Source organism: Pagrus pagrus, assembly GCF_965226575.1.
Source record: "Pagrus pagrus genome assembly, chromosome: 1".
NCBI classification, from domain to species: Eukaryota; Metazoa; Chordata; class Actinopteri; order Spariformes; family Sparidae; genus Pagrus; species Pagrus pagrus.
In genome coordinates, this window is record NC_140185.1 from 16,124,836 (window position 1) to 16,150,004 (window position 25,169).

Below are 25,169 nucleotides of genomic sequence, written 5' to 3' on the forward strand. Positions count from 1 at the left end.
TTCCAGTGTTTTGGCCACAAGTGATCAGAGTGTCATTATTTTAAATACCTTGCAAGTCAAAAAGTGAGCTGGCGTCTGTGGCTTTCTCAGAGGGTGCCTGAGTGATGGGTCGTAGGAACGAACGGTAGCCTTTCAATATGGCTGCCATGAAGCGCAGGAAAGCTTCCTGGATCTCCAGTTCCAGCGTGTGGAGGCTCTTCCCACAGCTCAGCTCTGACGAATCACTCATGCTTAGCTCCAGCAGCCCATCAGGCCGGCACTGACCTGATCAAAGAGGGAAAAATCAGTAGCTGTCACTACATACTGTATTAGATCTCACAATTCATGTTAACATAAAGGTTTAATCATCACTTCAAACTGAGGCTGCGGCAAAAAATGTTGCACCATTTGCATTTTGATTAAGTTGTTATGATCAAAGGATATGCACCGCTTTAAGTATTTAAGTAAGTACTCATTTTCAATTAAAGATAAGGCTTACATATATATGAAAATAAATTCAAGTTGATGAAAGAGTTTTCAGAGGTCCATGAGGCTTAAACGTCTCACCTTAAACCTCTGACAGGCATATCAATATGCAGCACTTCTAGCAGAAACTGGGTAGATTTTCAACTTCACTGAATCAGAAAATTCATTTATTCAAATTCTACAGCTCAATAAGCAGCAGGTTTCATAGTCTCTCAGTGAGCATGATCCACGAATAGCAGGGAAAAGTTGACAATAATACAATGAGTACCACAGCAGGGCACATGGGTAATTAGGAAATTATGCTATGATGGGATTACTGCTGGCTTTCAGTTAGCTGAAAGGAGAGCAGAACAGTACAGATTGAATGGGACAGATTGAATAAAGCATAACAAAGTCTGAGGAACTTAATTAGCCACAGATTTTATTTTATTTTTGATTACAATGAAGGTCAAAAAATGTTATCATATCTGGTCTAGGAAGCAATATCCTATATGACTTTGAACAAATTGTGTGTTAGATGCCTTTTGAAAAAAGTGACTGTTCCACTTGGACACAAAATGAAAAACAACCACTGAAAGAAATGAGTTGTTGGGATCGTACAGGACTGAAATTAATACAACAAAATTAAACTGACACATTTTTAAAATAATTTGTTCTACCAGGTCATTTATCAGCTCGGTACTCACCGTCAACCAGCTGCTGGTAGAGATTACTCAGCACATTCATCAGGTTTTTACAGGCTTTCTTTGGCAGGATCTTCCATGTGAGGGCTCGCTTATCTTCATTGCTGGAAAAGCAGAAGCAGACATTGAGCATTTGGGAGGCTGAGAGGCCAAAACCAACATGGACAGCAGTCAGGCCAGACCACCCTAATACTGTCTGACCACAAATGAGGCCAAAAATCATATGAACCATTATTGACCTTACCTGAAAAATGCATTCTCTTCATATTAAAATAAGTCTGACACTACAAAAGTAACCATTCCCACCCAGGCACCAAGAAAAAGGCCGGGTCTCTAAACTTAGAACTCATGACCTGGCAGTTATGTGGTCTGGAAAAAAAGATGCAGCAAAGGAAACAATGTTGAGCTCGCTGGAAGTGCTGCACAGTATATATGTGGCTAACTGCCCTGTAGTCATTCCATATTTGAATATTTACCATGACAAGGCAAAATGGTCATGAAGACAGATTGAATCCTGTAAAAGTGATTGTATTTCTCAAGTCGACAGTTTGCCTAAAGAATGCAGCAATGGGAAGGTTTTTTGGTATGTGCTCACTGGAAGATGGTGTTTGTGTCCAGGTCCACGCAGCTCACGTCAGGTGGGGGGTCATACAGATCAAAGTAGCGCGAGTCCACTCCAACGATGAATGGACAGGGGGCACTCAACACGTCAGCCAACGCCAGGGGGCACAGGGGAATATATGGGCACGGCCAGTGGAACGGGAAAATCATCTGATAAAGACAAAAATAAAGTGAGATGAAAAGGAAGAAAGCACTCCCCGGTTAGCAGACCGGCCCCTCACTGAAAACCTAATTTTGAGGGGTGGGCCTACAAGCTGTATTTGTGACATCACAAATAGTTTGGAAGCCAATTCTGCTCAAATATGTGTATATAAGTGTGATGTGAAAACTGCAAACACCACGATAATTAAACTTTTCCAGCATATAAAAAACATTATTTAATAAAGTTTGAATTTCTATACATGTTAAAACATGTCAGTAGGGGACCCTTAATACTGATATAAAAAAAATTGGTTGAAGATGACATTGCTGTATTCCCACAAAACTGAATTCAATTACCAACACAACTATCACAAACAATTAGTAATAAATAATGCAGCAGTTTAGTAAAATGAAATGTAGCAGAAAAAATGCTTCTACAGCTTTAGGCTAGCTTACAGACACCAGAGCTTCAGTGACGCTGGTCAGCACAGCGGGTCGTAATGAGTGGACCAGGATCTTATGTTCCGTCACAGCAAAAACCAGTAAGGTGACAGCATTCTCTGGTCCGAGGTTTTGAAGCAGCGTGGAAAATCGACCACCACTATGAAAAACAAATGTGCAACAATCAATAAAAGTACACACTATTGACCGGAGGAGCTAACACAGGGTCACTCGATATGTTCTGGTCCTTGAAAAATCTAAAACACTCTTACAGTTAGAACAATAAATGGCAAATTGTAAATGGACTGCACTTAAAGTGCTCTTCTATCTAAATGGACAAAGCGCTTAGCAATTGGCATCTCATTCATCCACACACTCACACACTGATGATGACAAAGCAGCGTTGGCAGGCCCATTGAGCAACTTGTGGTTCAGTGTCTTACTCAAGGACAGTGTGATATGTGGACAGAAGGAGTCAGAGATCGAACCGCCATGTATACATATATATATATATATATATATATATATATATATATACATATGTATGATATAGACACACAACAAAGATCATCAACAAAGATGACAAAGATGTTAAACAATATGTAAGACCTGTTTATGTTTTCTCATTGGAAATGTATCAAACACATTTCAACATACCAGTCTTGCAAATCATCAAGAAACATGGTCTTTGAACTATGCTGTTTTACACAATTAGTAAAAAAAAAAAGGCATAATTCCTTAATAGATATCAACATTAAGAAATGCGTGCAACTGCTCTTACCTGAGTGGCAAAGGAGAAGACACTGGCTGGCTCAGCATCAAACTGTCATGAGGGGAAAGCTGTAGAAAAGCTGGAAAGTGAGATAAAACCAACCGAGCAAAAAAACTCCTGCACTGAATCATTTAAATATTCATCCATAATACAGGACTTAAACTACTGAACCCCAGGCAATCCTAAACACCTTCAGAAAACAACACTATAGTCTGCAAAATAATAATTATCCATTTATAACATGCTGCACCATATGCAGGCAACATCACAGGGAATGTTTTACTCTTGAGACCTGAACTTAAACTTACCTGCACCAGGATGCGAGGCCTCTGGGAGGATGGGAAGGGAACTTTGTGCATAAAATGAGAGATGTGCCTGGTAAGAAGAGGAAGAAGATGAATTAGGGGGGGTGAGGGGCCAAAAATAACAGCAGTAGGAGGCTGAAAAATCTGCTTCTCAGATGAATGAGAGTAATGAACAGCAGGGAAACATAAAAGCATGAATCATCTGTTGCACATCACCAGTAAATATCCCACCTGAAACAACTATACTGGTGATGTATTTTGCATTGCTGGACTTGTTTTTGGGTTTGGTGTGTTCTTCTTTTTTCTTCCTGAACACCAAGATGTTTCCAGTTTACAGAAGGAAAACATTTCAGCTACTTCATCAACATCAGGCTTTAAAGTCCGCCCCTCACATCATTCAGCCTGGATTTATTTCTCTCAGGGAGGTGCAGTGATTTTAACATCACCTGTCCTCAGCATGTATGTGGATCATTTTTCATCCCCACCTCAGTAATAATTGTACCCACAGTTACCTGCTGTTTTTTATTTAACCTGCAGTGTGTGTTATATAATTTGGAACTCAAAAATGTTTTTCTACATCCAATAGATGGAAACACGGCTACACCAACAAAAAGGGTTATTTGGGAACCAACACGACAAATTGAAAACCTCCAGGAGAGCAAGACCACATAACAGCTCTGGAGCCAAGACTTTTTTTTTTTAGGTTCCTTATTTGCAATGTACGGTACCCATGGATGAACAGACAACAATCACTGGGTTACTTAGATATTGGAGGAAACTTAAAAATGTGATCATCCATATGCAAGTTCTGAAGTGTAATTTTTCTTTGATATCGAAAAAGATGATGAAGATGTTTTATCACAATAACCAGAGATAATATCTTCTTTGGAATGATATTAATGTGTTTCATGTCTGTGTGTTAAGATTTGACTTTTTGACTAAGAGGAAGAGTGTGATTTTAGATTCAGATTCACCTCACACAGTATCTTTACCTCACGTTACTCCCTCCGCTCCCCGCTGGGGAAGCTTTTGACATTGTGCAGCAGAATGTCCATATCTGTTACAGACCATATCCTGTAATGTCTGGAATGATGAGTTAAATAACAGAGGAGCACTATGAATATTTCATCCTCCACTTCCTCCTTAATGTTAATCCCTTTAGGATGGGTCTTTAGAGAAATTTGAGTTTTTTACTCAAGTATTTAAGTATTTACACCCATCTACCATGCAAAAGAGACACACAAAACATGACTTCTGTGAAGAAAGCTGAAATAATTATAGATGGATGGAACATAAATCTATGTTCATAATATAATCTGGGAGAGAAATTAGAAATGGGAATACAGAATACTTGTATGTATCTGCTTCTCTATAAAGAACAATGCGTAAAATTAACAATTAGCAAGAACTTAAAAGAGCTTAAAATGATTCAATTAAGAGATAAACTCACTTCTCGATGGGCAGGGCATGAGGACCGGAGATGGAATAGCGATAGAGGAATGTGAGGAACTTGCGGAAAGCATCAAAGAAGGGCCAGTGGGAAAGCAGACAGATGCACTTGTTGGTGTGAACCGAGCGTGGGGTCATGGTGCTATTAGTGGTGCTGTCGGTGGCTGTCGCTGTAGTGTTGCAGGAGGAGGGTTTGTGTGGATCCGGGTTCAAGAGACCCAGCTGGGAGCGCTGATTATCAGTCAGACACTCCTGCGGGTAGCTCTCATAGAACTGAATAGCAGCACCGTACACCTAAAAACAGGGGACATCATTTACAATATGGACCACAGAGCAGGGTTATTGAGACATCAGTAACAGCACGTCTCTAAAACCAGTCTCATTGTTACACAGTTTTGTGTAGCAGTATACTTTCATGATGTGACAAGTCTCCTTGTGAAACATTTGCTGTTGGTGTGCTGTACAGATCAGTAATCCCCACATTAAGACTCTCCTTGAATGTTCCTCTCACTACATCTACTACATGTCTGTACTTATCAGCCGTAGGGTTGCTACCAGCAATTATTTTCCTCATCAAGTGATCTGCCAAGTTCAACTTCAAATTTGCTGTTTTATCTAACCCTCTTTACAATGATATATGACAAAGAAAAGCAGCAAATTTTCACAGTTGAGCAGCTGGAACTGACAAATGTTTGCTTGAACAACAACAAAAACAAAACAACAAGTGAAACAATTAAACAATTTTCAGAATAGCTGCCAATTCTTTTCTGAGGAGTAATCCGCTAATCATGTTTGTGTTCACACAGGCATACACACAAATTTAAACCTATTGACATTCTTTATAATTTCCAGAAGAGAAATAGATAAGCTGGCCGACTAATAATGAAAAGAAACAGACAGTTTATAAACCACTATGCAGTCCTCTGAATGATCCCTACACTCTTAAATAAATGAAAACATCAATAAGCATAGAAATAAAGTAAGTATAATACAGTGCTGCTTAACCTTTATTGAATATCAATACCATGAGTGCCATCTGTGGCCAAACAAACTGCAGTTATCTGGGCCAGCAGCAGCATTAGGCCAAATAAATCCCCTCTGCTTCCTGGAAACTTGAGACTTTCCCAAATCACAAACAGATCAAAGCTAACTGGCTTATCTGCTGGTCGCCTGTGCGGATCAGTTTTTAACATTTTCTCCCAAAAGGGACCGAGGTGGCCCATGTCTTTGTTTGCTGATGGCTGAACTGAGGTTGCCTGTGTGTCTGTGTGTTTGTGTTATGTTCAGAAACTAGCCTTATTTGTTGAATAGCATTGTATTTCCATTCTATAAATATGGAGATGAATGACAATCAAACCTGCATATTTAAAAGACAAAACATTTGTGTTGCTGCTTATTCAAGGTAAATATATTTAACCTATCCACATTATCATTCTGAGTTTGTTTTCTGTCATACACAACCTGTATATAATACCATGAAATAAAACAAACTTCTAACTTCTTTAGTTTAGCATTATCTAACTAAAAATAATCTCCGTCTGTCTGTCTGTCCTTTGATTTTCTCTTGAGCTGTTCATCCTATCCACTTCACACCTGGCAGGTGTATTGCTGAGGGCTCAGGAAGTGCAGTGTCGACTGTAGAGATGTTTGGATGAGCAGTTCTCAAGAAAGCTGCAAGTGAGAGACATGGTCCTAGTGGTGCACACGTACACCTAAAATGGTGAGAGTAGAACTGTGGGAGCGCTCTCTGGCTCTGCAGGTCGATGATATTGAGAGAGCTGCAAACAGCAACACCAGAGGCCAAGCAATCACCCAATTCTGAACAGGCACGCTTTAATCAGCCACCATACTGAGGTTTCAAATTTAGAACCTGTGGTTAGTTTAGGATTAGGGTACGGCAAGAGTTCATATTTGAGTTAAGTTTAATTCTAAATAATGAAGATATTAGATTAGTGAAGAGCACAATTACTTAAGTGCAATATGTAAAGATTTTAGATTTAAACATTCTAAAATTAACCACAATTATCAACAGAATGTAAAGAAATAACAGTTTTGACATTACGTCAAAGATGTCTAGGTATTGCATTGAAGAGATATCTACAGATGTTAGCATGCTAACCAGCTAGCCCAGGCCTGAAAACCTCTTTCTCCCAGTGGTCAATAGGTTAGCCACCCTGGTGCTACCCCGATTGTTTGGAGTATGAATTCAACAGGTGGCCAGTTCTTACATATAGCACCTTAAAGTATAGTACTTAAGCAGAGTTTTAGAGTTTTATTGGAGTATTTCCATTTTCTGCTACTTTATACTTCTACTAAACTACATTTTAGAGGAAAATATAGTGCTTATATTTATCTGACATCTATATTTAATTATTACTTTGCATATTCTTATTTTTTAAACAAAACATTTGATCAGTTTCTAAAATATGATGCCCTACTATAAATTAAACTGTCCAACAGTCTATAAAGTGGGTGAAATTTGATACATTTAGATCATCTGCAACAGTCCAATACTGACTAAATGTTATGCATCAATAACATTAAACCAACAATATATATATGAAAATGCAATGTGTGTGTACACATGGTCAACAGATGAGTCCTCAGTTAAACACAGGGTCTGCAGACTGCCAGAGTCCTGCTGAGTCTCCCTCTGACCTTGGCCAGTAAAACACAAGTCAGCATACACACTGTCCTCACCAAACATCCCCCTGCATGTGCTACAGCAGGCCTTCCAAACTTGCATGCAAACACACACACACAGGCCTGTTCACATACAAACTTGACTCAGCAGCAGACCGCAGAGGGTTTGGCACCAGATATCACTGCTGACCCCTAACTGGCCTTGTTGAGGAGAGCCACTGCTATCTAAACATCAGTAGGCTTTGGTTGTTATTTGTTTTCAATCATGATTGTGTTTCACCACATAATTCACTAATATGTGTCAACACGATTCTCATCCTAACTGGACCTCTTTCTAAACCCACAAACCATCACAGCGGAGAAGGGCTTGTGTTTAGATTTGAAAACTAACACTATGTGTGCATGTCTGTTTGTTCGTATATGTGGTGCCTAAGCTGGAAGTGTGCTTCTCCAGGCTGCACATAAGTCAGCATACACAACTGTTATCCGGACAAATATGCACATATGCGTCCATCATAGTTGTACAGATTTGGGGGTATAATATGTAAAGTATTTTTCCAGAATCATGTCTAACAAACCACAATGTGAAGACAAATTAGAATAAATCATAAACAGAAATACATTTCAGCACAGTTACAGAGTAGAAAAAAAAAAGGATCACTTCCCAGACTGATCTAAGCTGCGTCAATCAATCAAATGTGGTGGATAATGGGTTATGACTGGATATTTAATAGACCCTGAAGGTGCTTTATACATGCTGATACACAATGGCTGACTGTCTAGGGTAGATTGTCAGAAAATGTGATGTTCGTGACTTTTGATGTCAGGACTCTGAAATGATCTGCAGAATGATATGTTTTAGGTGAGTGTTTGACACGCTGTTGCATGCTGATTGGTCTATTGTATTATGACTAAACTGATGTACAATCAAAAACTGTTTTAAGGAGAGACCCTACAGAGGAACCATGAAACTTCCCCAGTTGATAATTTACATTCAGAAAATATTTTTTTACTGAACATAGGATAAAGCCAGGTCTTAAAAATCTTGTTTGATTTGTTTGAATTTTGGATATCTCGTTTTATCATTCCTAAATCAGAACATACAGTCAACAGCCATAAACATTTTTTAAAAAGAATAACCTCTATAACCTATATAAAAAACCTTATATAAATTAAACTATAAATTATCAATGAACAAACACCTGAGCAAAAACCTTCAGGGTATAAAACTGGAAAGTTTGATGTAAGTAAGAGCTGCTGAAGTGGAGATTTCAGGCTGAGAGTTTTAGAAACAACTAATTAAAAATTAGATATAGATATATATAGATATATATATATTGTTAAATTACATACATATTCAGACAAAAATTGTGTTTTTTGCATATTGTATATAGTACTTTATTGTTTCTATATTTGCCCTTACATTTTGATTGTATTTGTACTTGAATGTACCTGCTGCTATGATAACCTAATTTCCCCTTGGCGATTAATAAAGTTATCTATCTACTGTATCTATCTATCTATCTATCTATCTATAAATAAAGAAAAACATTACAATTAAAACATTTAGAAAAAAAAATACATCATTACAAGTTTTGTGATAGTCTATGTGTAAACATGCAATGAGGCATTACCCAATTAAACATACGTCAATGTGAATAAATGTCCAGAACAGAAATCAAAACTGAAATAATAAATCCATCTTAGCAGTAATGGAGGACAAGAAAAATAATCAATTTCTCCCCCCATTACTGGTGAAAGACTTACTCTCACTTGATCAAGTAGACCATCATTACATCGTTTATATTATATTCTGATTGCATGAAATATGGTGAAGACGGCTGCAGCAAAAAGCTTGTCAAGGTCTCTGAAACCAGAAAATGGTAACAAGGACACTAGTGTTCAAGTAAACTCAGTTGTTTGTGTGCAACTTCATGTGAGTGAGTGTGTGAGTGTTGTCTCAACAGTCAATACATTAAATATTTATTCACTCTGATCTTTGCGTTTTATCTACTACTATTTTCAGCCAATAGGCTAAAAAAAGAGACGCAAGTTGTGGAGTTGCAATGTTTTCACCTGACAAAGGCACCATGCATGCCTGACCCACTTTTCCTCCTGGCATGCTAAGCTTTGTGGTTTTCTCATGACCCACTATAGTGTGTTACTCCGTGGTTGTGTCAGCTGTTTAGATGGCAGTTAGTATGTGTTGATGAGGTCTAACAGTCACTGGCATCCTCTCATATCTGATGCTGCTACTGAGGTGTTTTTGTTAGTTGTCTGGATAAGATTAAAAGAAGGAAAGTGCAAGAGTTAATCTATCCATTCAGCCATTTTACCTTTTCTCCAGAGGCTCCGGTGAGGACAAAGGTGGAAAAAACAGGAAGGGAGTATTTGGTGTTTGCTGGCCAGCACTCAATTGTGGCCCCCATGGGAAGGCAGAAGAGAGGGACAGATTCTGGCAGAGGGAATGACTCATAGTCCTCCTCTGGATATCTGCTGAACAAACCTAACGGGGGGAAAAAAAAACATAAAATAAACAAACTGAGAACTCAATTACAAGAGCTGCTAGGTGGAACCAAACCCCCTGTGAATATCAATTAACAGCTAATGTAGATGCAAAACCGCCTTTCCACTCAGCTGAAAATGAAAATAAGTTCAATTTATTATAATCACCAATGATAATGTACAACTTTATTGGGTCAGTGTTTCACTAGAAACGAATGGCTTTGTAATAAGCAATTAGCGCTCAGTAATCAGGCCTCTGGATCATTAGTCACTGTCAGTGGACACAAACAAGAGACAATGAAGTAGTGATTTTAGTTTGTGCACTTTTCAACACTGTGCTACAGCTAACTTTGGCTAAAAAAGTCTACAGTGTTCTACAAAGGTGCATTTCTTAAATGTAATTTCAAATGCACATTTGAAAGTGTATATTCTTATTTGCGGGGGAATGATAAACCTCTTTACACAGTTAATGCGTTTCTTAAGATGCTCTGTCATTAAATACATCACAAAAATAATCTGACACAATTATTCATCATGAAAACACCTGCAGCTGCACAGCCTCCGGATGGAATAAATAAACAAAAACTGCTGTGTCATGAAGGCTTGTTCAGCAGCTTAACAGGGACAGTTTGTCCCATTTTAATTATAAATTGTTATAATCTCTCCAGATAAAGGAAAAACGTAGAGCTGCAAAGATTAGGCTCTGTGAAACTATCTAGACATATGACTATATGTCACATATGGTCAATAATAAAGTGATTTATGCATGTTAATTGCTTCAAATTGTTACTTAGACCCCCTTTAAATTAAATGTCAACTATTTTGTTCATCTATTAACCGGTTTGAGAAATGTTTCAAGAAAAGTAAGTCAAAATTCTCTAATTCCAGTTTCTAAAATGTGAATAATATTATATTATTAATAATATATTTAGTTTCTTAAGTGCTTTATGTGGATAAACTGAATATCTTTGGGTTGTGAATAAAACAAGAAATTTGAGGATGTCATCTTGGGCTTTGAGAAACCCTGAACGACTTTTTCCACCATTCTCTCACATTTTATAGACAACAACTAATCAATCGAGAACATAATCAACAATGAAAATAATTTAAGTAAGTTGCGGCTCTATTTAAAACGAATACAGTAGTGATGAGAAACATTGACACAAGATGAAATCTGTCCAAAGGTATCAAAATCCAACTACAGTACAAAGCACCTCTAAAGCTCACTAATTATCACATTTTATCTTGCCAAGAAATAGTCTGGGATATAAACCCCAGTGTAACCCTTCATGTTGTTTTTAAACTTCGCCTTTTGTATGGCTCAAACGAGATAATGTCTGATGTTCGTTCACTGATTTCAGAATGCAGTATACTCACAAATGCAGACATGAATAGCTCCCTGAGAAAGAGGGCAACTTGTTGCTTTACTTGGCCAACAGACTCTGGAAGTATAGTTGCAAGCTTTGCTCTGAATACTTCTAATTATATAGGCAAAAACATACTTAATATTTCAGGCAAGTACTGTAGATGTTTGTGTAAGCCTGATGATGAATGCAAAAAATGTCTGGTTCATCAGCTGTTTGATGTTCCACCTTCCTCACCAGCTAGCTGCTCATTTTATCTGTCTGCCCTGTGGTGTTTGGCAGGTAGCGAATGGTTTATCAGCTGGAATCAGCTGCCGAATGCCGAAGGAAACAGAGATTAAGAGAGCACTGAACTGCAAATGTGCTGTTAAAGCCAAACAATGGGCTAAAAAGAAGCTAATCTGCTCCATTGAGCTGCAAAGTTGGTGATAATTGTCATGGAATATTACGTGCAAGTGACCCATTTTGCCATTTGTCATTTGATTTTACAACAGGATACGTCATAGAATACGTTTTACAATGTGTTAATATAAGATATGTGTATGTTAATATAAGATATATCAATTAATGCAACTTTAAGAATTGACAGCATCATTTCAGGAGGTTCCTGATAGTTCTTCTCCCTTAAGATTAGGCTACTATATTGTAAACACTGCATTGTATAGGCACGGCTATACAGTACATCTACATATGCACATGTAGAATATTTTATTCCAAAATGAAAACCATGTATCCACCAACAAAACAAACTGAGATTGTTCAGTTTAGAATCAAACTCTCACATTAGTCTGTAAATGAAGTCAGATGTTGCAAAACACGGCAGTTTCCAAAGCTCAAAGCGTGATGCGTGCAGGATTATTCCTGGCCTGAAATGTTGAAAATAAACTTCATTTCCGTGAGCTGAATCATCTCAAGCGTTAGTGAGAAACAGATAGAATCACTCAATTCACAGTCTGCTGCATATTCAAGACATGAACAACAAAAAAATCGGCCAGCCATTCTGACGCTGAGCCAAACACAGCAGCACTGAGCCAACAGTGTTATCACTAAATGACAATCCTCTGTCAGCGCACTGAAAAGTCAGATGGATTAAATGTAAAATATGCCAATTATATTTTATACTCATATTACAATTAAATTGATAGCAAACATTGAAACCCTTTAACTTCATACTAGAACAATAGTGGCAGGCAGAGGCCTATCTCATCACTCTAATCTGAGGCATCAACATGCTTCAACAAGTTACAGCTGTAGCAGAATGTCCGCATGCAGCCAGTTTACTCTGCAGCAGACCCTCGTCTACTTTTCTACAACAACACACAGCTGGAAAATAGAGAAACAGGCAGTAACTTCAATGCAATAAATATTTAGCACTTCATAATTAACTTAATTTTTACTACAACTTGTCAAATATATTATTCATACACCAAAAACTTACTTTCAAAATCTAAAAAGTATTTCCTGACAACATGGTCATTTAATATCAAGGGGTCCACATCCGTATTTGGATCTGCGTGCACCGGTAGTTAAGGAATTAGGAAGGCTTACCTGCTTTGTAGGCTATTGTGTTGGTTTTGGCCACAGACTTCTTATAACACAGGTAGACAGAGGAGCCCCACTGAAAACAAGATCAAAAATGGGAGAAATTCCATCAAATCTGTAGTTTAGTCACTGCCTTTCAAAACTGAAATTATAACTCAGTTTGATGAAAATATAAAAACACAGTGTTTTTGAAGTTATAAAGAAGTCAACTCAATGTTTTTAAAAAGGACAATTTAAAGAATAACCCCACTCCAACTGAAAATTGTGTTTTCGCTGGCCTTCAGTGGTTTAAGTTCTCACCTTACTGAGTAAATTCTGGGTGTGGTCAGAGGAGCAACAGACTTGGAATTTTTACCCAGAAGTCAGGGAAACGGATTATCAGCTAGGTGTACAGTTACTGTTTTCAGCTACAAATTATGGATACTTTACACCACTGGGGATTTTCTAAAAGCAACTTCTAGAAAAACATTACAGACTTGAAACCTGCCGCAGATGCAGTAGTTAGTTGATCACAGTAGGGCTGAATGACTAATTGAATTTAAATCGAAATCACGTTTTGAAATAGCACGATTTGAAACAGCACGATTTGAAACAGCGTGATTAGCAAATCACAGAGGCTGGGATCAATTTTTCATGTCCGATCCACGTTTAAACACGTGTCAATGGTTTTACAATTTCATGCCGTCTCTTTAACTTGATTGCAGAATGTGCAGTATTTACATGCTGCTCCTGAGCCATTGTGAACGAGAGGCAAATTGTAAAGCTCTTTGTCTGCGAAGGCACAAAAGCACTATAACAGTGCAGTCTATATTATTATTACAGCCACACTCAGGCATTTGCATCTAGTCATTAAACCATTAGCATGTAGAGAGGTGATGATACATCTATAAACACATTGTGTTGTCTGTGACATTTTGTCAATGTGAGGGTAAGATTGTCTGAAAAATGCAATAAAACTTTAAAAACCAGCAGTTCGATACAGAGTATGCACCCAGAGCTGTGCTGAGATATTAAAAAATGATCTTCACAACTTCAACATTAGTCAGATTGAAAAATGAGTGTAGCTAAATCCCAATTCTACTGTTAGTGCCTAAATTTCTCCTTCATGCATCGCAAGTCTCTGTAGATTTATATAGCAACTCTAAGAAATTCCTGCCACACTTTCTCTCTGCTTTAAGAGATTTTAAGACACATGCGCAGCCAACACATCAAACAACATTTCTAAACTGTGGTAGCCTTTCCTACAGTATGCTATGGCAAATGGGGACCAAGCTGACACAGCAAGGACTTTTACAGTATCCTAATGTGTGTTTGTGTGTGGGAGAGAGAGAGAGAAAAAAAAATAAAATAGAAAATACAACAGGGCAGAGGATAGACAGAGATATTTGTCAACAGCACAAATACTTGGTGAGGCGGAAACCAAACACACGAGTAGAGGCCATAAAGCTCAAGGGACTCTGCCTCCCTCTTCAAAAAGAAACAAGACTGGATCAGGATAAACACACGCAGCATTAATAAACTTCCTCAGGCAGTAGAGAAAGGTTTTACACAATTTTCCATAATTGGATGCTCTACCAATTTGAGTGTCTCGCCTAGGGGCTGAATCCTCTCTCCTAACCACTGACAAACTGCAATTAACAAGAAAAAAGAAAAAGCAGGTGAGATTCAGTCTTTTTCTCATTTCTGTGCTTCACAACTCAACAATAAGTTTCAACACAAAAGACATAGAGAAGCTCTAATTGGCTCCACTTGACTTTTTGCCAACACAACTACATCATTTGAAATCAAACAGCTGAACTTTAACCAAAGAAAGTATGGCAGCTAAAGCCTTCAGTGTTTGTCAGGCTTATCCATACTCATGGCAATAAGGCTCAATGTCATCTCGTACTGCTTACTGTATTTCGAAAGCTCATATTACCAATTTAAGTCTCTCCTTTAAAACATGTGGAGAAGGATTTGAGAAAAGTGAGGCATCGGAGTTGAGGATTCAGTAGCCTGGCTAAAAAATATCTTGACATTTTGAATTTCAGAGTAGGCTCTGAATGAATGAGTACCAAAGTCTGCTGAACTCAAAATGTCCTGACGTGACTAAAAACCTAACATCCACCCTTGAATGTCAATACCTTGTTATGTTCAAGTTACTCTGTACTGAAGAATTTGACATTTTTGGGGTCTCCACTCAATCTGTACCCTCTACCTCAGTTATAACCTCTACTCATTTCCTTCATTTTCAAGAATTAACTTTAACAACTCCATCAGAAAGGGTATGGGCTATGAAAGTTTGCCGTATGCGGACAAAAATATAGCTTGTTAATGTTGCCAGTGCTGTCACAAAACTAGGATTTCTAACTTCAATAAAATACCTTAAGAAAATATCAATGTCCAATAAAAGTGACAACAGGTTGAAGGTAAAAAAAATAATAACTTTCATTAAAGGTTAATATGACAAGGATTGTGTACTGTGTAATCGATATATATCAATATTTAAGTATTTTTGGCAACACTAGTGTCTGCACAGCATGACATGTATCCATCCTGTCGCTCTGGCTGAAGAAATTGGTTTCTTCGCACTTTCTTCAATAAATCTTTCCTCTGTGTGATTGTTGAATGTATTTGCAAAATGGCCACCCTAGTAGAAGCCCTTTATTTTTGACTGAGAAACTAAAGGACCTGACTCACCAAACTGACCACAAAGAACTAGCTACGACAAAGGCCGACTGTTGCGTAGCCTCACGTCTCCAAGATGCACTTGAACACACTACAAAGACTACAGCCGACGGACTACGAGCTTGTACGTTCTGCACCTGCATGACAGGAAATATCTCTCTGCCAATAAACAAGCCATTGTTATGATTAAGTAGCATTTTTTGACACCAATCTCACTAATATAGTTGCTTCTAACTGAGAAGATGTCTGCAAATTGCTGCAAGTGAAGAGAAACGGTATTTAGTAGGTGAAATCGTGGATACCACAGCAACAGCCTCAAGGCTTTCCCTTTCTTTTTCTCTTTTCATGCACTGATCAGAGTGATTTCTCACACTGACCAGCCGCCACTGATTCTACATGCTCAATGGGCTAAAAAGGTGCTGACAAGGGCGTCCAGTGCCAACGGTACAGGACACACTGCACCAACTACAGCCACGAACGCCAACTGACAATGGCCAACAGCCAACTGTGTGTCAGGGACTAAGACCCAACTTTGGACCAAGAAACACCTCACCAAACATAATGTATAAAGTACATTTTAAAAGCAGTGTCATGACGATGAGCTTGTAGTGTAGAACTGTCAGTACACCAGCATCTCTCTCACCATGCTGCTGTTGAGATTCTTCTCCACCTTGCAGAAGGTGTGTGGTGGCGTCTCTCCCTTGCTCGGGATGATGATGCAGATGTCAGTGACAGCCAGGGCGGTGTGGGGCTGGCTCTCGGGCGCCCGGCGGTAGGTGACATAGATGCGCTGGGAGGAATTGCCGCTGATGTTGGCTGGACGACCGGAGGGTGTGGTCTGAATGAGGTGGCAGCCCTGCTTCAGTCTCTCCTTCCACTCATACAGCACGCTGTGGGGGGAGGCAGAACACGGCAGTCAGCCAAACACAACTCCGCATCAGTGTGTAGTTATTAGTGTGATTATCGTGTAGAATTAATCAACACAATGCGCCGTCATGATCTCATTGGGCCAATTAGGTGGAGCTCCACGTTTAAGTCTAAAAATGGGCATCTGTCCCAGTTTTCAGTGGCTGACAGAATGGAGTTGAATAAGCTTAATGACTGCTTTGCACCTCATAACCAGCAAAGCAGAATTGATGCGATTCATGAAAAAGGAGACAGAGAGACAGGTCTATGAGCTTATAAAGTGGCAGTCAGCGTGCACAGACGTCTCCTTAACTTCAAGCTCAAGACCACTAAACTTAAAAACCTTGGAACATCCACACAAGTCTCCACTTAGAAGTTCTGTTGAGTTGTTGTGAGCAAAAGTCTTTGACGGAAACTTACAAGTAAACAAAACCTGCAGATTCCCCTGTTTCACTTACTGTAAGTCAACATTTTAGTTTCTTTGCAACTCATTGTAATGATATGACAGCTTGGCAGCAAATGCCAGATTCCATGTCAGGTAACACGTTCAGCTCACATAAACAGTGAGGAGGTCCAGCTGCATTTAAACCCAAACTGACAAGCAGCTCTGCTTGTGGTGAAGTAATCACTGAGTGAAAAATTACACTTGGTTTTTCTTTGGTATGACTGCTTTTTTGTGGTTGGTGTGATGAAATGATGAAGATAAAGTTGGGTCCATGCACACTTTATGATGCCGTATTTAGAAAAAACACACATTTTATATGTTTATTCTTATTCACATATTACTTACTGTCCCGTTCTTATTCATTAACAATGCTTTAAACTGGAGCTTGCCTTGGCCTGAATGTCAGTTTTGTAGCTCAATTATTTTCAAAATTATAATAGACATTATTGTGTTGAAGAGTTGTTATTATATAATTGTATCAAAAAAATCATAATTTAACCATAATGATCTCTTGGGATGAGGGTAGCAGCAGTATACCGTTTCCAAGGTATACTGTGGCATAAAAACTGATGATTATCATACCATGTACATTTGCTTATCTACAGTACTGAAATGTATCATATTCATGTTATTTAAAATGTATATTTCAAGTTTAGGCCATAATATTTTGTGAACTTATAATTAAGCGCTTGTTCGACCAAAAACCATTCTGTGTCCACCTTAAGGGTCGCTGTAACTTAAAATAATAACATTAATAATAACAATTGTGTTATAACGCGATAACGTGAAACCATGCCATTTTCTGAAATGGTTATCACACCCCGAAAATCTAATACCTAAATATCTTTTTTTTTTTTTTTATCCAAGCCGAAAATAGTAATATATTTAACCACATATTAAGATGTTTTAGTGACAACTTAATTCAACTTTGATCCTAAAACCAACTCAAAATTGTGATTTGTAATATCTGACAGCCGTCATACAGTATATGAATGTAGGTGTATGTACAGTACAGTACAGTCAGTCAAAACATATTAACCCAGTACAGCATAATAATTAGGCCCAAGAGGAGACTCACACAAAGCACTTAGAGGACGAGTACTCAGAGGTTCAGAACAGTAGCAGCAATATTAACCATCCCTCCTTGTGCTTCCATTATGCACTTATCCTCCATTACGGTTTCAAGTGGAACTCAACAGGCATTTTGTGGAACTATATGAGAGCTGAGAACAGAATTTAAAGTGGCCAGCTGTGGGACTTTTTATTATGTCGGTTTTTTTGAGCTCATTATTGTGGTGATTCTGCCCTTCTCACAACACTTTCTCTGCTGTCAGGCCAGACCAAATTTTGTCGATGCAATCCCCGCCATCAGACCAATGCAGTTGACATTCTTCCTTAACCTGCCTTTTTGTTTGCTAGATTGGACCATGATTACCTCTTCAAACATAATAAAACACAAAAAGACTTGTGAAATAAAACAAGGGCACAGAAGTGCTATTTCAGAGTGTGGCTACTGTTTGGGCTGTTTGGGAGGATTTCTGCCTCTGCTGAACAGTTTTCCCGGTGGAATCCTGGAAGGTGCTAATGCTCTTCATATTAATTTCCATTCCTCAATATTGAAGTGAAATTGATATTAATATGGCTGCTGGCAACAGTTAATACTAATTATTCCCTCTGCAGTCAAAGCAACAATTCACTCTCAGAAGTAAAATGGACATAAATGATAGCCACACACACACACACACACACACACACACACACACACACAGAAACAAACACATGCGTCGGCTTCCCATTAGTTCGACCAATGTCTGGGAAGTGCAGCCCCTCTGAGCTATCAGCACACAAAGCTGCTGATACTGTCTGAGCAGGGCCTGATAAGCACTGCACTCTGTAGTGTCAGAGGCCAGTATGAGCCTCCTTAGCATTGTCACCACCTGCCTCTGTCAGCCAGAGGTGTGAGAGCACTGAACAAACAGTATTGAATTCCTCCAGTTCAAAGGAGGTTGCTGAGGAGGACACCTGTAACACAGTGCTGCCTCACACTAGTCCACCACTGTTGCAAAATCACAATGGTGAACGACTGCAAGGCAGACAGAAAGTGTTGGCTGTTGTGGAAAACCGCTACACAGGAGGAATTTTTAGGCATTGCAGAGCACTTTTTGAAGTCAGAGCCCTCAGCTTTTTAGAACAGACATGATATGGTGTAGAATTTTTTGGATAGGAACTGTACTCCTCACTCACAATTGCAAGGAACCGCAGGGCAGAGTGTTATAGTAAGTAGAAAGCTGAGCCCAGTTATAGAAACAGCATCCACAAGCAGCAGCAGATCATTACTATGAATAAAGACAAATAATTGATACAGCAACATGTTGCAATATATAAATAATATGGCTGTTTGGATTAGGAAGCTCAGACTGTGCACTTCATTACAGTCATTCATTTCAGTGTAGAAAAGAAGTCTAGAAAAGTCAATGTAGCAGGAAACGTCATACGTTTAAAGTGAATTTTTGCAATTTCAGCAAAATTAAAATCGAGTCACTGTATGTTTCCATCAACCACATTATCATAATATATTCTACTGTAGATGAAGCAGAATCAGCGACTGCAACTCAAGGTCAATTCAAAAATGTGTCTCTGTCAGCCTATATGCACCTTTGTTTCAGAATACCAATTTTCTTCCCCAAAGAGTAAAAGCTTGCCAGCTTTCCGTACAAGTGCCTTTATTGTAATACCATCATGACTGTCAGCCAAGTATCCAGACTTACTTTGTGATTATACAGATTAAGAGCCGCATTAGTAACTATGAGAACAAATAAATTCCTCGTCTAGATTTTTGTGATCACAATGCAATACCAGTGCCAACGCTTTTCTACAGTGCAGCTGTCCAGAACTGGTTTTACAATGTAACCATGAAGATATAGGGACAAATTATTTATTAGGCAACTACAGTTTATTTCTCATCATAAATTTCACACGGAACTGAAACTCACACATAATTCTAAGCGAACTGGAATTATATTTTAGATTATTAAAAGCACTGTGAAAACTGGTCATTCACGTACTGATGATTGGGCAGATATCATTTGTTCTTTACAATTTAGCTACATAGCCTCGGTTTGAATCAATTAGGGGCTACAACTGAGTTGGGGCTGCAGGCCAGTGACATGGCTAAGATTTACATTATACTGCAGGAATACTTTTTATCGATCATGTACAGGTCTTTTCCTATGGTTAAATATCTATCCATTTTCTTCCAGTTCTACGGTGTCAGGTCACAGTGGGAGCAGGCTAAGCAGGGTGTTACAGACAGGGATCTGAGGTGTTCCCATGGCAGATGAGGTATGCTGGTTAGCCCCGGGGTTTCCTCCCAGTTCACGTGCCCGATAAAACCTCCAAAAGGGAGGAACCCAGGAGGTATCCTAATCAGAAGCCCGAACCCCCTCAGCTGGCTCCTTTTAGCTGGTAAACATCAGCATGTAAGCATTGCCATTGTGAAGCGTTAGCGTGGCTGTAGACTCTTAGCCATGTTTTGTTGCCTTGTTTTAACACAAAAAAAACAATCCAAAAACAAAAGATAGTGACTTGTTTGGAACTTACCCTAGGTCAGTGAGGGGTGGCTTGTCGCGACCTCGCCTGTAGCACAAGAAGATCTGGGGCGCCATGAGGCCACCATTGTTCAGATCAGCCGAATGGCCAGTTGGTGTTTCCTCTATGCAAGTGAACCCTGGCGGCACCTCCTCGCCCATTGAGCGGATCACCACCGCCACATCAGTGATGGGCGCCTTTGGCTTTGCTGTCTTGTGGCAGACATCATCAAAGTGGATCTCCTGGTCCAACGGCTTGGACGGGTCCGTCAGACCGGCCACCACAAAGTAGTCGGCTACACGAGGGCCTTTGTCCTCCATCATCTCCCATCCCCGCCAACTGCCTGCACAGTCACAGAGGAAGAGAGGAAGAGAGACATAGAGAAACAGAGAGAGAGAGAGAGACAGAGAGGAGAGATTGATTTTCATTGTGGTAGCAGGTACAGACGGTTCTTGTGTCCTTGCTATGGCTGTAAAATAAAAAATCTCAGTCATAAATCTTACTAGTGGAGGCCAGTAGAAGGGCAAATGAGAAGAGAGGGTAAAAATGTGAGGAGGAGAGGGGCTACAATTAGGTGCTAGGCAGCCATTTACAGTTTAGGCAGTTAGCTGATGGTCTTTGATCAGATTGACTTTAGTTCACATGACCAGCTAAAGGTTCAGCGTCCTGGCTCAAGGACACAAAAAACTCTGCCGAGGACAAAACATTGTTGGTTTTCAGAGTTATGAACCTTGGTCTAATTCTAAAAACTGAAACAGCACATTTAAAGCCTGGCTGACTACACAGACCTGAATATGCATTTTAAAGAGGGAGCAGTGAGGTGTTTCTTCACACTTGACATTCTGCCTCAATTACAGGCTGGTCCCACATAAAAACCCGCTGATTAGAAGCCTTGTGATATCATGGAGCCTATTAGCAAGATGATAAAAAGCCAAATATCAGTTACTTTAATCTATCCTGTGAGGGGCATGTCCTGACTGCACAACATCATCTACACTTTCTGAAGAAGCACAGACAAAAAGGTAAACTGTCATGGGTTAGCACTACAGAAAACCCCCAAGATGTCACCTTAAAGAAGAAAATAATACACACAGGACATTTGTCAATGACTAAGTCACCCTCAGTAAAATGCAACGAATCAAAAGCTGCTTTCAGTGAATTATGTTGTTTGACTGCCATCATCCCAAACCAACTGTGACGCCGGTTACAGCTGTGATCCTTTCAGTCAAGCAACAGTTCAAACAATAGGGGTGAATTTTCTGTTTTCTGTTTCTGAAACAGAGGGAGACTCTGGAAACACTTTCATCCTCTGAGGACAGCCAGTGAATCTTAAAGATCAGCGTTTCTTTAAAGTAGCGTTCCAATTGACCACCGATTGTTTGCTGTGTCATGATCACAGAGGAGTTGGGTGCGCTGAGGTCAGAGTCTACAACACGACTAACATTTTAGGCCAAAGACACAATGAAGAACAAAAATAATGGCGAAAGGAGAAACAATAGCATATCTCAGGAGCAGCTTCTTGAGGCTTTGCCATAAATGTTGAAAGTGTTAAATTTTAGTTGCTGCCTTCTTTAAAAAAGACACTTTTAAATCTCCTTGGTTTGATTTTATGTGGATTTGGTTCCATTGTGACACAACTGGATTGAACTGTGTAATAATAATAAATATTAACTAATTCTATACTACTATACTCACTACACTATATGTCACATAAATGAAGAGAGCCTCCAGCTTTTGTACTGCTTCAAGCAGTGTTCACTTTCTTACTGATCAAAACAAGTTTTCACTCCAAGAGTATGAAGCCCAAAACATTGTCTACAGTGATGCACAATGAAACATATACATATTCTATTTGACAACTTGATGGAAAACTGAACATGATGAAATATATTAATTGTCCTCCTTCCTACTGTATCCTAAATTATTTTTTCAGTCTACAGACATTATTGCCTTGAGCCCTAACCTTGATGTGACAGTGTGTGGCTAACGAGCAGTTAAGCACATAATACTTTGACAAAGCAGGTCTACATTTTGCATAAAGATCTGCTGAAATGCAGAAGAACAAAGAAATACTGTAAGCCAGTTTTGTTTTACAGTGGACTTTTTTTTCTTTAGCAGCCTCTGGGTGTGGTGGTGTAAAGTCTCAGTCTGCCTCAGTGACCAGATTCATCACTCAACCTCTTGACACTCAAGCCTCCTGGATACGAGTTTGTCTCTGTTGGCTCAAATGAAATTTCACCCCTGCCGGTACTTTCGCTCTTCTCCTGGTCAGTCATGAAAAAACACAAGAACACATTTGGGTTCATGACAGCTGAAATCAGGAGGTGTGAGAAGAGTGCACCTGCACAGCAAGTATGCAGACTGGACATAAGAAACGGGTCTCAAATTAAACACGTCTCTCATATACGACGTCATTTAACACAGATGACATAAGAAGGATGTGAAAGCTGTTTTATTTCTTTAAAAATGTTCCCAAGATGGTGTCACAGTCAGTGACCATTTCTAGCAGATTTTGTAATCCAAGACTTTATGCTCAATTTAATCCCAAATTCAAGTGGACAAGGTCTGTGATTCCAACCATATGCTGTAAGAGGGTGTGGGAGGAGAGGTTTAATTAGCAGGGTGTGTTAGCTAGTGCATGTGTTGGCTCAGGGGAAAGGTAAAAAAGCTGCCAACTCCAATCTGTGTGATGCTATGCTAACAAGACCTTAGCTGCCACTGCAAATACATAAACCACTGTTAGTAGTTACTATTGACTATTGTACTGTAAGTCAAGAAGAGATCAAAGTGACCAAATCTTTCTTGATTCTGACCTCTACCAGGGAAGCTCCTCCATCTGCACATTGTGATTTTTGGTCTTTGTCTGTGATCAGCCACAGTGCTGAAATCATTTCATGTCAGTGTCCTTGTGACACATGTTGCTGTGCCGACTGTCTAGAAACATAAATATAACAACAGCTATCTTCAGTATATAAAATCATACAGACTGAAACTCCTGTTTTGTTTCTATATGCCTTTTTTCAGTCTAATGAGTGGTTCTGTCTTTAGTTCACACAACATTTGGAAGAGCAAAGGGCTTGTTTACATACATCTAATTAAAGCTGGGTATTCATTGGTACAACAAAGTAATCTCTGCAGGCTCAATGAGCCAAGCTTATGTCCAGACAATGAGCAAATTTATGTTTCAGTCTTTAGTTATCAATTCCAGCTATTGACAGATGGTGAGAAAATGCTGGTACACTGTGTTCTAGCCCTTGCTCTCAAATTACAAACACATTTCACCTCATCACTTCCTCCCTGTGAACAGCTGATGAGAAGACAGTCACAGTTCACAATTTTCTGGCCAAGTGATGTCTGGTCAGCCCTGATAAGGCAACAGAGTGTGGAGAGTTGGGTGGACCTCAGCCTTTGGTCCCTCTTTTCCTAACATGGCACAAGGACATTCAAGCCTAATACTGAATACTAAATACTGGCAGCGCTCCTTCAGTTCAGCTGGGGGATAACTGAGAGTGACCACAGGAGATCTAAGAGCCACACATCTGCACAGCATCCTGAGTCCTGGACCACAGTCTACGTTCAACTTCCTGTCCAACACACAGAGCATACTCATAAACGTTCCTGGGACACTCGTATTACAACACATTGGTGTAACACCAAGAGGACAGGATATGGGACACGTGCTCACTTCTCTTTCAGGAATGTTTACTTGGTCACCACACAAAATACACAAAATATGAAAGAGGGTTCTCTCTTATATCAAAATGAAACTGATGCAAGTGGTAACCCTGATCCAAAAATCTGTTAATGTCTTCCGCTCTTTTGGTGGAGTGATACAATAGCTGGGGCAGGAAAAACAACAGCACAAGTTAAGTAGGAAATGATGCGTGGGAAAAGCTCATGGCTCAATCAAATAAGGGTGGGACGATAAAAGATTTTGTCGAGCTTGATAACGTATAGTCCTATACTGATTTCCTGAATCATTCTCATGTTCACTAGAAAAAAGATTTATGTTGCAAAGAGTATGGGATGCAATAACAACAGGCTATTTGTTTCTCAACAAAATGTAAGGTAAAGTGATTCCAGTATATTTTAGTGCCATTTTAGGAATTTTTAGCATAACTTTGAAGATTATCAGGATATCATGAATCCTAGTATCGAATGTCATTTTTTCTTGTATGTCATCATATTTTATGATATCAACCAAAAGAGTAAAAAAGCAAAATCCTCAAACAAAATTCTCAATTTGAATAAAGTGACTCATCAGATTTAATAGACAGCCACGGGACCAAGCAGTAATGCAGATATATTATTATATTTTTCTTCTCGTCTATTGACTCAAGAAATATACTATAATAGCGTCAGAGCCCAAATATTCTTTTTTTTGCTGTTATATGTAATCCGTGGTGCCATTAAATTGTTGCTAGACAGCCCCATAAAGGTGAGTGATTCTGGGGAAAAAGATAGTTGATTGTTGAGTCTCATTCCTGGCTCGGTCCGAGTCTGCGTAGTAATTTGAGGATCTGGGAATGAGACATTCAACCAACTTTCTCCAGAATGGTAGAATTGACGTGCAAAAATGCGGCTCAGCATTTAGTGCTGGTTACAAATTCTAAATGTAAACGTTTTGAATTA

General features: G+C 39.2%; 1 protein-coding gene across 6 annotated transcripts in view; it reads right to left on the minus strand.

Annotated features, from left to right (window-relative positions):
* Window positions 1–25,169, minus strand: part of LOC311260399 (C-myc promoter-binding protein-like) — a 73,575-nt gene that overhangs the window by 36,483 nt on the left and 11,923 nt on the right. For all 6 annotated transcript variants that reach the window (XM_084358178.1, XM_084358176.1, XM_084358174.1 and 3 more), the window contains exons 2-12: window positions 20,550–20,880; window positions 16,242–16,488; window positions 12,938–13,007; window positions 9,857–10,026; window positions 4,879–5,171; window positions 3,432–3,498; window positions 3,133–3,191; window positions 2,367–2,511; window positions 1,744–1,919; window positions 1,152–1,252; window positions 49–264 (exon numbers count right to left, since the gene is read on the minus strand). In XM_084358178.1, the coding sequence (XP_084214304.1) occupies window positions 49–264; window positions 1,152–1,252; window positions 1,744–1,919; window positions 2,367–2,511; window positions 3,133–3,191; window positions 3,432–3,498; window positions 4,879–5,171; window positions 9,857–10,026; window positions 12,938–13,007; window positions 16,242–16,488; window positions 20,550–20,860 (1,855 nt within the window). In that variant the 5' untranslated portion in view covers window positions 20,861–20,880. The remainder of the gene's footprint in view (window positions 1–48; window positions 265–1,151; window positions 1,253–1,743; window positions 1,920–2,366; window positions 2,512–3,132; window positions 3,192–3,431; window positions 3,499–4,878; window positions 5,172–9,856; window positions 10,027–12,937; window positions 13,008–16,241; window positions 16,489–20,549; window positions 20,881–25,169) is intronic.